At 40.0% G+C, this 14,250-nt stretch overlaps 1 protein-coding gene across 8 annotated transcripts in view; it reads left to right on the top strand.

The window, feature by feature from the left end:
• Positions 1 to 14,250, top strand: part of Kif1b (kinesin family member 1B) — a 163,197-nt gene that overhangs the window by 105,540 nt on the left and 43,407 nt on the right. For 5 of the 8 annotated variants that reach the window (XM_008831788.3, XM_008831797.3, XM_008831782.3 and 2 more), the window contains 5 exons: positions 1,307 to 1,455; positions 3,186 to 3,364; positions 4,100 to 4,237; positions 5,509 to 5,757; positions 13,353 to 13,471. In XM_008831788.3, the coding sequence (XP_008830010.1) occupies positions 1,307 to 1,455; positions 3,186 to 3,364; positions 4,100 to 4,237; positions 5,509 to 5,757; positions 13,353 to 13,471 (834 nt within the window). The remainder of the gene's footprint in view (positions 1 to 1,306; positions 1,456 to 3,185; positions 3,365 to 4,099; positions 4,238 to 5,508; positions 5,758 to 13,352; positions 13,472 to 14,250) is intronic. The other 3 variants (XM_029562850.1, XM_029562852.1, XM_029562857.1) reach the window with 1 other exon arrangement.

The raw sequence follows: 14,250 nt of genomic DNA, 5'->3' as shown, positions 1-14,250 counted from the left end.
CATTTTGGAATGTGCTAGTATACTTGAAAGCCATTGTTAGATTTGTCTGTTTGTGACAGTCTTGCCATGTAGCAGTGTAACACTGGCTGGCCTGACATTATTAGAGCTTGAACTTAGAGCCCTCTTCCTTCCACAGAGTCCCAAGTGCTGGGAGTACAGGCATGAGCCACTATGCCTGGCTCATTCCTGGCAGGTTGCTAAGTACATTGTTTAGTCATGCTTGTCTATCTTACATTTTCCAGAATTTCTTCGCTGGATTGGGGCTTTCATTGTTTGTTACTGCCTTTGAGTATGAACATAGATCATACCTTCATTTGTCTCCCTAGCCTCTCAGTAGTCTCAAGGCTTCAGGTTAACTTTGAAAGAACTCTGTGTATTAAGTTCTTCATTTAAAAATACCTTAGTAAAATAGATGACCTCTTTTCTTATACTAGGAAGAAAAAGTTAGGAAATTGTACAAAGTAGTAGGGATCTGGGACTTAAAAAATTATACTTGGAGCTAGAGAGATGGCTCGGCAGTTATGAGCACCTACTACTCTTGCGGAGGACCTGAGTTCAGTTTCCAGCACCCATGTAATAGTGGCTAACAACCACCTGTATAAAACTCCAGCTCCAAGGGGTCCAATGCCTCTGGACTCTCTGGGCATCCACACTCACATACACATACTCACACATAGACATAGACACACACACATATTTTAAAAATTAACCTCACATTTGAATTACATGTTTAAGAAAAAAGAGAAAAAGAAAAAATATTTTAAAAAGAAGAGAGGGCCAATGAGATGGCTTGTCAGGTAAAGGCACTTCAGTTTTGATCTCTGGAACCCTTACGGTGGAAGAAATCAACGCGTGCAAGAGTTACCGTCTGACCTCTGCACACTGTGGCATTATACCCCTGCTAATAAGTGTAAAAAAAATTTTTTAAGAAGAGGAATGCCTGTGCTCCTGGCACTTGGTAGGTATAAGCAGGAGGATGAGGAAGGAGTTCAAGGCCAGTCTTGACTGCATATCAGGTACAAGGTCAGCCTGGGCTACGTGAGATTGTTTAAAAACAGAAACAAAATAATAAAACCACAGAAAAGTGTTTCTCTGATATACTTACTGGGTTTTAGGTTTTCTGAAATATAAGTATGACTTTCATTTTGTCAACAGAAGTTGGTAAGCTTTACTAATAAGAAAACCAAAAGGAGCTGAACAGAGAGAAAGCATAAAATAACTTGATGAACAAGATAAGGCAGAGGAGGGATATAATTTCCGTACAGTTATGAGATCAGTGTTAAATATGCTTCTTTTGCTTTTCCAGTTCCTTGGACGCAGCATGAATTTGAGTTGGCCCAATGGGCCTTCCGGAAATGGAAATCTCACCAGTTTACTTCACTAAGGGACTTACTCTGGGGCAATGCTGTCTACCTGAAGGAAGCCAATGCCATTAGTGTGGAGTTGAAGAAGAAGGTACGGAGAGTGATGAGAACATGGGTGATCTGGAGGCTAAAGCTAAGCCTGATAAGGTTTCATTTGCCTTGAATTAACCTTTCCTCTGGGGGAACTCAGCTACTTTATGTTAGAAAGCAGCTTTATATATGCCTTTATTCACTGTATTTGCCCAGAACAAAGTAGGCACTAATTAAATTTGGCGGGGGGCGGGGGTGTCTCTCTTTTTTGGTCTTTTTGAAACAGGGTCTCCCTGTAGCACCAGCTGGAACTCACTATATAGACCAGGCTGGCCTTGAACTCACAGAGATACACCTGCATCTGCCTCCCGAGTGCTGGGACTACAGGAGTGTGCCACTACACCCGGCCTTAGAAATGTATTTTTCAAATGAGCACTTAATGAATAGATAAATGCTTTTGTTGGGCTTCTAGGGAAAAAAATCTTGATTTTTTTTGTTTATTTGTTTGTTTTCTACCATTAGTTTACACCTGTAAGATTGTATGACCCTTTGTCAGTAATTTGTTCCTCTTCTAGGGTCTGAGAGGCCCTGGATAGCAGACAGGTGTGTGTGCTCTACACTTAGATAACTATGGTCCAGTCCAGCAATGTGAATTGTGTTGACCTAATAACTCTGTAGCTCCATTCCCTTATCTACAAAATGGGGTTGGCACTGAACCTGCCAATGAAGGAGATGAGAGACGAAAGAGAGAATAGATGATATAGAACATTAGTAATGGTATCTGGACATGGTAAAAGAAAATTAGCTGTTGCTGAGGACTAGTCAAGGCTATGTGCTTCCTGAGCAGGTATTCTACCACTGAGCTAAATCTTTAGCTCCCAAATGTTATAAAAATTTCATACTAAACTGTAGATTATTCTTCTGTGTACCTCACTTTTTAACAGCTGGTCATAGCACTGTGTAGTAGGAAAAAAACATAGACTGCCTGGCTTGGGAGAACTCATAATCTTCTCCTAGGGGTATGTTTTACATCTGTAAACTGGCAATAGGTGCCATCTTCACTCATGATCTTAGAAACCCTTTATTAACCACTCTGTTCATCAAGTTAACTAAACACAGCTAGGAACTCTGTCCTTTTTTCTTACTGCTGAACCTGTCATTTAATTAGTATTTGTTGGTGAGAATACAGGGTAGTATCAAGAATAACATGATGCAGTCCCAGCACTTACTGTGTCATCAGCACTTAAGAGCAGTAGTTATAGTCCTCTGATTTTCAGGTTGAAAAGCTTCATGTGTTCCATCTTCTCTCATTAGTGACTGATTGGTCCACCTTTTAGTCTCTTGTTTAAGTGCCACAGAAGTCGTCATTCTTCCACTAAAACATATTTACTGAGATTTTAGTTTGTGAAAAAGACACTTCAGCAGGTGGGAAGACAAAGCCTTTATTAAATACCTCAGTTTGAAATTAGAATTGTTTCCTCTTGTTTAAAATGTAGTCCCGGTGGCGACACACACTCGAAAGGCAGAGGCAGGTGGATCTCTGGGAGATCCAGGCTGGTCTGATCTACATAGCAAGTTCTAGGCCAGCTGGGGCTACAAGGAAACCCTGTCTCAAAAATAAACAAACAAAAAATGTGGGGGGCCACTTTTTCAGCTAGTCACAGCTGGTTGTTGAGTATATTCTACATGTTTGACCTCTTTCCCTTAGGCCTCGTATACCACACCTCTGAATCTTCCCTTCTGGAATGGTGGTGATGTTCCCATCTGTCCATCTTTATTCTCTCCTTGCAGGTGCAGTTTCAGTTTGTTCTCCTGACAGACACACTGTACTCCCCTTTGCCTCCTGAATTACTTCCCATGGAGATGGAAAAAACTCACGAGGACAGACCTTTCCCTCGTACAGTGGTGGCAGTAGAAGTCCAGGATCTGAAGAATGGAGCAACACATTATTGGTCTTTAGAGAAACTCAAGTAGGAAAACATTACTACAACATTATTATTTTTTAGGAAATGATAGTGAATTACTCAATTTGATTCCCTCATACTTCTGAGGATGAGGTTGGTTTCTTTTCTGTCCTTCTAACACTATGGCTGACCACACTACCACCATCCATCCTTTTTTTTTTTTTTTCTGACTCAAACTCATTCCTTAAACAATGGTGTTGGTTTTTAAATTTACTTTCCTAAGCCCTCCTAAATTTTAAATGATGCAGTTTCATGTTTGGCTCTAACAATTATTCATCCTTTTTGGTTCCTGAGCCTCATAGTAATCTTTAATAAATAGGAAAGTTATAATCTAGATTCCTGTACATTTAGTATGACGAATAATTCCCACTGTTTGATTGTATTTGAAATGTCAGCACTATTGAACTATGTTTCTTCCATGACTGTAGATTTATTCAGATAATTATTCAAATTATTCAATGACTTTCCCTTCCCTCCCCCTTCCTCCCTTCCATTCCTGTTCTGAAAAGGTATAACTCTGTGGGCCATTTTTTACTTTCCTTGGCTTCTGTCTACACCCAGACATTTTGGATACTGAACGTTTTGGTTTCTATGCTTTCAAAGGCCTTCATTTGTTTTTAATAGCACTAAATAGTAGGCCCAGATTCTTTTTAAAAAAATCTTGTGTAATGTAAGTTTCCAAAACAAAGTTTTAATGCAGTCTCATGGTATTAACTCATTGTGCCTTATATTTGCTAATAGGCAGAGACTGGATTTAATGCGAGAGATGTATGACAGGGCAGGTGAGATGGCCTCCAGTGCCCAAGACGAGAGTGAAACCACTATGACTGGCAGTGATCCATTCTATGATCGGTTCCACTGGTTCAAACTTGTGGGAAGGTATGTGATGATTTTTTTTGTCTTTAAAGGAAAAATATCAGTACTTTTGTTTAAAATGTTAGTAGACAGTATGGGGAAAGAAAAAGAGTACAATAAAAGCAACCCTTCTCCGGCTGAGGATGTAGCCCAGAGGGAGAGTGCTTGTCTGGCATGCCCTAGCTTTAGTTCTTAGCACTGAAGAGGAAAAAAAGCCCCTTCTTTCTCTAGCTTTAACCACTCAACAACTGTTGTGTCATTTGATTTATTTACTTGAGTTTTATACACATGTGTATTGTTTTGGTTGTCAGACTTTTCAGCCAAAGTATTTGACATTCATCCTAGGCTCTTACCTTATTTACAAAATGTTTTATAGTTGATTAAGAGAGATTGAGAAGAAAAAGAAAACTTGTCTGTATCCTACACAATTTAAATAAAATCATAGTATGTCTTACCAGACTGCAATTGCTCCATAATCTGATTTGTCCCTTCTTTTTGAAGCGATTTATCCTGCTTTAGTCATTCCCAGGGTGAATTAATTGTAGGCCATGGTAGACCTCTTCAGCCTCTCTATGTACATTATTTCCAAGATTTTATGAAAACCAAATGGCCTCCATATTTATTTGGAGTTTAGTTCTTAGAGATTTAGGAATTTTTAAAGCAGGGAAATAGAAAGTTTGAACTTACTAGTTTCAGAATTTTGAATTGTTTTTGATTGCTAAACCCCTGTGACGGTATGCAAAAGGGCGATTGGAAAGGAAGTGCTGAGGCATAGTACTTTGTTGAAGTAAACCCTTCTACTCCGTTCCAGTACTGGACTAAATGATACAGAAGTGAACTGGCCAAACACATCTTACCCAAGCATGTGCTGCTTTGGCATATAAAATTTTATCCATTTTGTTTTCTGCTAAAGACTGACAAGAGATTCAAGATTTAAAGTATTAATTATTTTACCTTAATGAGGAGAGGTTCTTTGAGTCCTGGATACTAAGGTTTTGTATGAACTGGAGAATGTGAACATTTATAGCACAGTATTTACCCAGGATTATCTACTCATGGATGCCCTTTGCTTTTCTTATTCTAAGGCTCTGGCCTTGTAGATCTGCCAGCCTGCCCTTACTCCCTTTCATCTGAACCATGTGATTTATGCTCATTTGATCCTTGTGCTTTTCCATTTGCTTCTATCCTGTGGATTCCGTCAGTGGATTCTGTCCTGTCGGCACCTATAGCGTCCTGTTTAACCAACTATTCCTCTCTCCCTGCCTGTGTTAATCGGCGTCTTACCTGGTGTCTAGCTCCCCCATTTTCCACGGCTGTGTGAATGAGCGCCTTGCTGACCGCACACCCTCCCCCACTTTTTCCACGGCCGATTCCGACATCACTGAGCTGGCTGACGAACAGCAAGATGAGATGGAGGATTTTGATGATGAGGCATTCGTGGATGACACCGGCTCTGACGCAGGGACGGAAGAGGGATCAGATCTCTTCAGTGATGGGCATGACCCATTTTACGACCGATCCCCTTGGTTCATTTTAGTAGGAAGGTTGGTGAGGTTATTGTGAGAAAGGCAAAAAGGGACCAGCTCTTGTTCTAAAAGACTCTTCAATTTATTTCATGAACACTCAGTAGTGAGTCTTCTGATGCTTAGAGTTCTGTAAAAGCTAATTTGGCTAGAAAGAAACTCAGACATTGTTTGTGAGGCACATTTAGTACAATATACAGCACCTTATGAAGACTGGAGGACCTCTTGTCCGGAATTGCCCAATAATTATGTTCTGAAGGAATAAACCCCAAAGGAGAAAGTGATTAAAGCTAAGACTCAAATGTCGTGGGCTCAACAAATGTTATTGTGATCCAGCTGCTTCATTTCTAAAAGAATGTGGTTAATGAAGCATATGGGGATAGAGTGAGCAGGAGCAGAGCACGTCTAAGGCTGGGCTAAAGAATCTGTGGCACCTCAGGAACCAGAGGACTAAAGTGAACTCAGTCCTAAACAGAATCAGGAGTCTAGCTCTCCTTTGTCTACAGTAACTGTCTTTCTGTATCCGGTTTCACTGAGCCTATCTCTAGGTCTTGGGCTTCTGCCAGAACTTACCTGTAAGGTTTATAATGATGAATCTTAGAAGTTCATCTGTTGTCACCATCATTAATGAATACTTGCTGATGCTACATGAAACTGCTTCGTGTTGAGGTCCCCAAATTGAGGCATTGTCTCTGACTCTCAATTTGCAGATCCCTCTGTCAGAGATGTATAAGTTCCCGATAATTTCTTTTTTTTGCCCACATTCAATCTTCATAATAAACTAATTTAGATGGTAGAATACTCATTGGTTTAACAACAACAAAAAACTTAAAATGCTGGGTGTGATGGCACACACCTTTAGTCCTAGCACTAGGGAGGCAGACGCAGGCAGATCTCTGTGAGATTGAGGCCATCCTGGTCTATAGTGAGTTCTAGGCCAACTGGGGTTACAGGGAGACCCTGCCTCAAAAACAAACAAAAATCTTCAAGTTTTAACATATAAAGATTTAAAGATGAAGACAAGTGCCGGGAGTAGTGGCGCACGTCTTTAATCCCAGCACTCGGGAGGCAGAGGCAGGCAGAGCTCCGTGAGTTCAAGGCCAGCCTGGTCTACTTAGTGAGTTCCAGGACAGCTGGGGCTACAGAGAGACCTTGCCTTAAAAAGACCCAAAAAAAAAAAAAAAAAAAAAAAGCAAAAACAACAAAAAGATTAAGTTTAATACTACATAGGACTGAATAATGCTGAACCTTTTTACAAATAAGGGAATTATATCACTGTAAAATGTATAAGCACCAATTATCTAAAAATTAAAAGTATAGCAAGCCTCCTGACACAGTAGAGACATAGGGTCTAAAATTTAGCTTATTGTATGGTATTGGAGACCTGGGACCCTCATAACTCATGAAGAAGATGATAGAAAAGGGAGAAAGAAAGCTTTTTGGTATAAGTGAAAAACCTAAGTTAATATTAAGATTGTCTTTGAGTTTTAGCATGGCAAAAGCCCATTTAGGAATCAGGTTCTCCATGAACAAATACAATGAGATTGTATAGTCATGAATATTGTTCTCTAGTGGTGTATTACCAGCACTAAGATTTTAGAGAAGCTGATTTATATTAAAATTGAGAAATAATGCTTGTTTTATTTTCTGGTTATCTGTATCCCTTAGTACATTTCCAATCTAGTCTAAGAAGATTGTAAGTTAAAACCAAGTTTAGCCATAAACCCAGTCCATTGCCAGTTGTTCAGTTCCTAAAGCTGTTTGCTATGTTGTATATATGAAGGAATAGGACGCTTCATCTTACATGGCCTAGTGACACAGTTGTCAGGAGATCCCTTGGGTCCTAGGCATCTCTGTCAGTTACTTAGGACAAGCAACTTAAATTTGACTTACTGAATTCTCAGGTGTAAGCTGAGTTAGGAAAAATAAATAAATAAATAAACAGCCTTTAAAAATCTTTTTTTTTTTTTTTTTTTTTTTCTTTTTGAGACAGGGTATCCCTGTAGCCCCAGCTGTCCTGGAACTCACTATGTAGACCAGGCTGTCCTTGAACTCACAGAGATCTGCCTGCCTCTGCCTCCCAAGTGCTGGGATTAAAGGTGTGCGCTACCACACCCGGCCTTAAAACCCTTTTTTTAAAAAAATCTTTTGTGGGGCCTGGAGAGATGGCTCAACAATTAAGAGTACTGACTGCTCTTGCAGAAGACCTGGGTTTGGTTCCCAGTATCCATGTGGTGGCTAACAACCATCTATAACTCCAGTTCCAGGGAATCTGACACCCTCTTCTGGCATCTGAGGGCATTGCACACACATGAGCACTTACAAACATGGAGGCAAAACACTCATACACATAAATTAAATGTGAAAAAACACCTCAAGTGCTGGGCATGATGGCACACACATTTAGTCCTAGCACTCAAGAGGCAGAGGGAGGTGGATCTCTGTAAGTTCAAGGCCAGTCTGGTCTACATAGTGAGTTCCAGGAAAGCTAGTGCTACAGGGGGAGACCTTGTCTCAAAAAAGAGTCAAAGAAAAAAAACCTTTTGTATTCTGTTATACATACTAGCAAAATGAATGTCACAGTTCATGCTCAGAAACATTTATAGTTTGAGTCAGTTCAGAATCTTACATAATGTAGACATTAACTGAGTTAAGATATAAGTATTATTTTCTATAGTTTTATTATTTTTATCTGATTAGATGTAATTCAGTCAACTCTACGTTGATTGCCATCTAGAATATTTATGGGGCTATGGGCTCAAGGAATTGATCTTTCCATGTGTTTGAATTTCTTTGTTCTAGAACTAACATTACCTTGCAGGAAAGAGAAAGGGCTGGTAATGTGGCTGGGGGTAACTCAGTGGTGAGGCCCTGGGTTTAGATCCTATCACCAGACAAAAAGATACTATTGAGAAGGTGAACTTACAGCAGTCAGTAAAGTGAAGTGTAGCTCTCCATTTTTGCCCTCGACTACATTTCTGCTTCAGTAGAAAGTATGTAGTGGTGGAACATCACCCACTTGTATAGTGTTCATTGAATGTATAAAAGGTGTAACTTCTTTCCTGTTTTTATAACCCATAGGATTGGGTTTTCCTATTGGCACATAATTACAAATATAATTCACTTATAAAAATTTGCATGTTTCTTATGAATTCCATTTTTAGGTTTGCTTCTTGGCCATGGCTGCCTCTGGTGAATCTTTGTATCAAGAGTAAAAGAGCTTGTCCCTTTAGCTATTCTCTTATGGCATGTTGGGATGTTATGAACCATCCATCATAACTTGGGATGAAATGTAAAATATGTAAGTTAGTTTTCTGGGCTGAAAGGGGCAAAAGATGGTTATTATGTGGCCTTTCTTATTACTTAAATTGACATCTTTTCTGTAAGTATCACCATAATTATGCTGATTTCCTTATCTTTATGTTGACAAATTAGTTTCTCCTGTTGATGTAACTTCACATCATTTTCTGCTAATATATCTTTTACCTCTTCTCCCCTTCCATCCCCTTTCTCCTTCAGTCTGCTAGGTCAAAGTATAAGGACTGTCAACAGTACAGAATTAAAATTCCATATGAAAATTCCATTTAAAAAGCTGTAGAGGGGAGCTTTTATACAGAATTGATCTGAGCTAAAGGCTGTATATGATAACCAGACAAAGAACTGTCTATTGAGTGCACATTCATGCATCACAGAGCTGCTGCCTCCACTCCTGCCATAAAATGATAGATTCTTCCCTAAATGGAAGTGTACAAAATGCCTTTCAGTGCTTCTACATGTAGAACAGCCTTTGCCCTGGGCAGACAGAGATTTCTCCTCTTTATTGTATAAGCCACTGATATAAGATGCCTGTGAACATTTTTTTTAAAAAGTAGTTCCTGGACTGGTGACATTGCTTAGCAGTAGTGTCTGCCAAGGTCCTGCAAAACACAAAACAGTGGCTCCTGGTTTTTTTTTTTTTGCTTCTAATAATTATACTTATGATAATAAAATTAAGTATAGGTAGGAAGATAGGAGTTCGGTATAGTTAACATCCATCATGAGTTTGGTTTTGAAAACCCAACCTAGTGTAATGTTTGGATGGCTTTGCTTTTCTGCCCTTGTTATGTATGACCCTTTTTTCCTGAAAAGTCTTCCACCTCTATGTAAAAATAAAGGACAGGTTACCTTCCTGGTCTCTCATTCCATAAAAATTCACTAACCAAGCCCTCTGTAGACTGGTGAGCAAAACCAGAGATGGTTCATGTCTTCATAGACTTAGAGTCTGGTGAATGACACCAGCCAAAAGTAAATAATCATACCAATGGAAACTAGCCATGATGAAAGAATTATGTATGTTATTAAGATTGTATAACGGTGGGGGACCTGTCATGAAAGTAGTATTTAAAATAAGACCTGAGAGGGCTGGAGAGATTACTCAGTGGTTAAGAACACATGCTGCTCTTCCAGAGGACTGAACTCCCAGTACCCACGTCAGATGTCTCACAAGTGTTAGTAACTCCATCTCCCAGGGTGATGTGATACCTCTGGTGTTACAGGGACCTACACTCACATGCACATATCCACACACAAGACACAGACACAAACACAGACACATACTTTAAAAATAAGAGAGAAAAAAAGACCTGAGGCTATGAATCAGTGTATGAGCTTAGCATTAAGTGCAGCGAGAACTCCAGGCAAGAGACATCTATGATGGCATTAATGACCCAGGCATTGAAAGTGGGCGAGTCTGACTGGAATGCCTTTAAGAAAGGAGAGTGGTTCTGTATGTGTGCTGACTTTGGAAGAGAAACTACCCATTTGGTCCATATGCCAAATTATTACTCTTTTAAGCTCAGCCTTAGTAGTGTTTGATGATTCTGTTTGTGATCCTTTTAGATCACGTTTTCATTTCTAAGTTTTGTTCAACAAAGTTCTAACCTTCCCTCTCCTGCTTTGGAGCAGACTGAAAGGGACGTAGACATGATCTGATTTGCTTTTCATTTGCGATTATTTTTGGTTTACTTCTTATTCATACTTCATTAATTATCTTAATTTTATTAATGTAGTTTTCTGTGATGTATTTTTGTCTGTTTTCATAATTGCTTTCATTATTTTGAGTTAATCCTAAGTAGCTACTCCTTCATCCCTCTCTGTTTTAATGTTAGATGTCAAAACAGAAAAAACAGCAGACAGGCCTTTGTGTAACATTTAGTTATGTTTGATTTCCTGATGGCAAGTGTGTACTCTTTGTGTTTTGTTTCATATGCAAAGATCAGAATATGCCAAGTGAAAAGACAGTAGGAACAGTAGGAACTGGATTCCATTTCTCTTTCCACTCATTGGAATGAGTGCTCTTAAGATTTGTAATCATGGTGCTGGAGAGTTGGCCAGTTAAGAGCACCTCTTGGAGAGGACCTGGGTTTGATTCCCATCATCCAAATGGCAGATAACAACCATTTGTAATAAAGTGCCAGTTCTGAGGGAATCTGACACCTTCTTCTGATCTCTTTGGGCATTGTACAACATGGGTGCACTTACATACATGCAAGCAATACACTCATACACATAAAATAATAAATGAAATGTATTTTTTTTAAAAAGGGTTTGTGGTTACTAGTTTTAATTGCCCTTTTAAAAAAGAATAACAAGGCTGGAAAGATAGCTTGGAAGTTAAGAGCACTGGCTGCTTTGCCAAGGACCCTGATTGGTTCCCAGCACCGATATGACAGCTAATAATCGTCTGTAACTCTAATTCCAAGGGTTCCAGTGCCCTCTTCTGGCCTCCCACACATGGTGCACTTAGATACATGGAGGCAAAACACTCATACACATTAAAAAAAAAAAGAACCTGTGAGATGGTTTGGTGGGTTAGGTACTTGCCACCAATCCTGATGACCTGAGTTTGGTCCCTGGAACCATATGGTGAAAGAAGAGAACTGATTCCCACAAGTTGTCCTCTGATCTCTGTATACACACGTAGAACACACAGATACATACACAAGTTGTCCTCTGATCTCTGTATATACACTGTAGAACACACAGATACATACACAAGTTCTCCTCTGATCTCTGTATACACACGTAGAACACACAGATACATACACAAGTTGTCCTCTGATCTCTGTATACACACGTAGAACACACAGATACATACACAAGTTGTCCTCTGATCTCTATATACACACGTAGAACACACAGATACATACACAAGTGTGCAAAAGCACATGAAATTAATTTTTTTTAATGAGTAGCTATGAAATAGTGATGTTTTTAAAGCCCTTGACTTGATAGGACTTTGTTAATTTGGATGAAATATAAAGTGCCAGCCAGGCCTAGTGGCTCCAGCCAATAATCTTTGTCACTTGGAAGGCTGAGACAGAGGATGGAGGTTTGAAGGCTTGGCCAGGTTACAAGTGAATTCAAAGCCAGCCTGAGTCATTCACTGAGACCTGGTCTCAAAAACAGGTCTGGGGCTGTAGATGAGAGTTTAGTACTTGCCTAGTAAGTATGAGCTACTGGTCAAGCTCACCACTCACAAATTTCTGGCTGCACAGCCTCTCTGCTCAGGTATCTGCTTCCCTGACCTTTTAATAGCCCTTAAAGACTCATAATGCTGTGATGTGAAATCTGTTTTAGAATTATTAAACCATATTTCAATCACATTTTCCTCCTTTTTTTTTTTTTTTTTTTTTTTGGGTCTTTTTGAGCCAGGGTCTCCCTGCAGCCCCAGCTGGCCTGGAGCTAACTATGTAGTCCAGGCTGGCCTCAATCTCACAGAGATCCACCTGCCTCTGCTTCCCGAGTGTGCTGGGATTAAAGGCCCATGCCACCATGCCCAGTTTCTCTGCCTTTTTTATCTCCTGATTTTTGTTTGGCCTATTGTGAAAAGCCAGACCTCTTGGTATTTCCCTACATTTAAAGGTTAAGCTTCTTAGTGGGGTCCTCTCTACACCTATAGAATTCACAGTACTCAGAAGTCTACTACCACGGCTAAAGAGATGGCTCAGTGGTTAAGAATACTTACTGCACTTCCAGAGGACTCAGGTTCAGTTCCTAGCACCCACAACTATCTATAACTCCAGTTCCAGGGGAATCTCATGCCCTCTTCTGACATCCATGGGCGTTACATGCACATGATGCACTTACATACATGCAGGCAAAATGCTCATAAAAATCAATGAGCCAGGCATGGTGGCACATGCCTTTAATCCCAGCACTTGGGAGCAGAGGCAGGCAAATCTCTGTGAGTTCGAGGTCAGCCTGGTCTACATAGTGAGTTCCAGGCCAGCTGTGGCTACTGAGAGACCCTGACTCAAAAAGACCAAAACAAACAAACAAAAAAAACAATTGACAAAAGAGTTCACACTTTACTTGTTACTCTTCTACCTGTGGTATAATTGTTGTAGAGTTTGGTGTAAGTTGGTCTTTGTCAGCTGCTTTGCCAAGCATTTGCATTTGTTCAGGTATTGACTGTGAAAATGCAGCTGGGGGCAATTTGAGAAGACAGAACCCAGAGAGGATCTTAAGGCCCAGAAACCAGCTCAGTTTGGGGAAGTATTCTCAATGAGCCTGAGAGCTGCAAGCCTCTCCTCCCTGGGATGTTCTGATGTTTGTCTCTGGGTTTCTGACTCTAGGGCATTTGTGTACCTGAGCAACCTGCTGTATCCTGTACCCCTGATTCACAGGGTGGCCATCGTCAGTGAGAAGGGGGAAGTGCGGGGATTTCTGCGTGTGGCTGTGCAGGCCATTGCAGGTGAGTGCTCTTGTCTGAAGAACTGTGGATTCTTACCTAGACAAAGCAGGTCCAAAACGTGCCCCACTTCAGTCATACAAATAAGTAGTTGTGTGTTTACTAACCTTGAGGAAGGACTTTATTAACTTTCTTTCTAATTTCTTTTTCTACCCTCAAGTATCATAAGTAGATGCAGTTTAGTCTGGGATGTTGCTGTTTTAGAAAAATGATGTGTAACGTGAATAATTCTTGGGTTGACTTTGTACAAGTGATGAGCAATTTATCCTGGTATGGTGGCATATACTTGTAATCCCAGAACTCAGGAAGCTGAGGCAAGAGAATTATGTAGTTTGAAGCCAGCCTGGGCTACATAGTGACACCTTGTCTCAAAAAAAGAAAGGTGGGCTGGAGAGATGGGTCAGTGATTAAGAGCACTGGTTGTTCTTTCAGAAGACCCAGGTTGGAATCCCAGCACCCACATGGCAGCTAACAATGGTATGTAACTCCAGTTCCAGGGGATCTGACACCCTCTTCTGACTTCCTCGAGTATTGTACAAATAGGTGCACTTAAATACATGCATGCAATATACTCATACACATAAAATAAAAATAAGTCCAAGAAAAAAAAATTTTAAGAAAAAAGATATATCTTTTTTTTTTTTTTTTTTTTTTTAATTGGTTTTTTTGTGTTTACAAAAAAAAAAAAAAACTTTTTGGCAAGAAATTCCTTCAATCTACATCCTTGGGGACAGGCTGTGACAGCCTAAGGGCTCTGTGTGTCTCTTGCACACCCCCCTGTG

Source organism: Nannospalax galili, unplaced genomic scaffold, assembly GCF_000622305.1.
Source record: "Nannospalax galili isolate Female #2095 unplaced genomic scaffold, S.galili_v1.0 scaffold870, whole genome shotgun sequence".
Taxonomy (NCBI): Eukaryota; Metazoa; Chordata; class Mammalia; order Rodentia; family Spalacidae; genus Nannospalax; species Nannospalax galili.
This window is presented reverse-complemented; position numbering and strand designations above follow the sequence as displayed.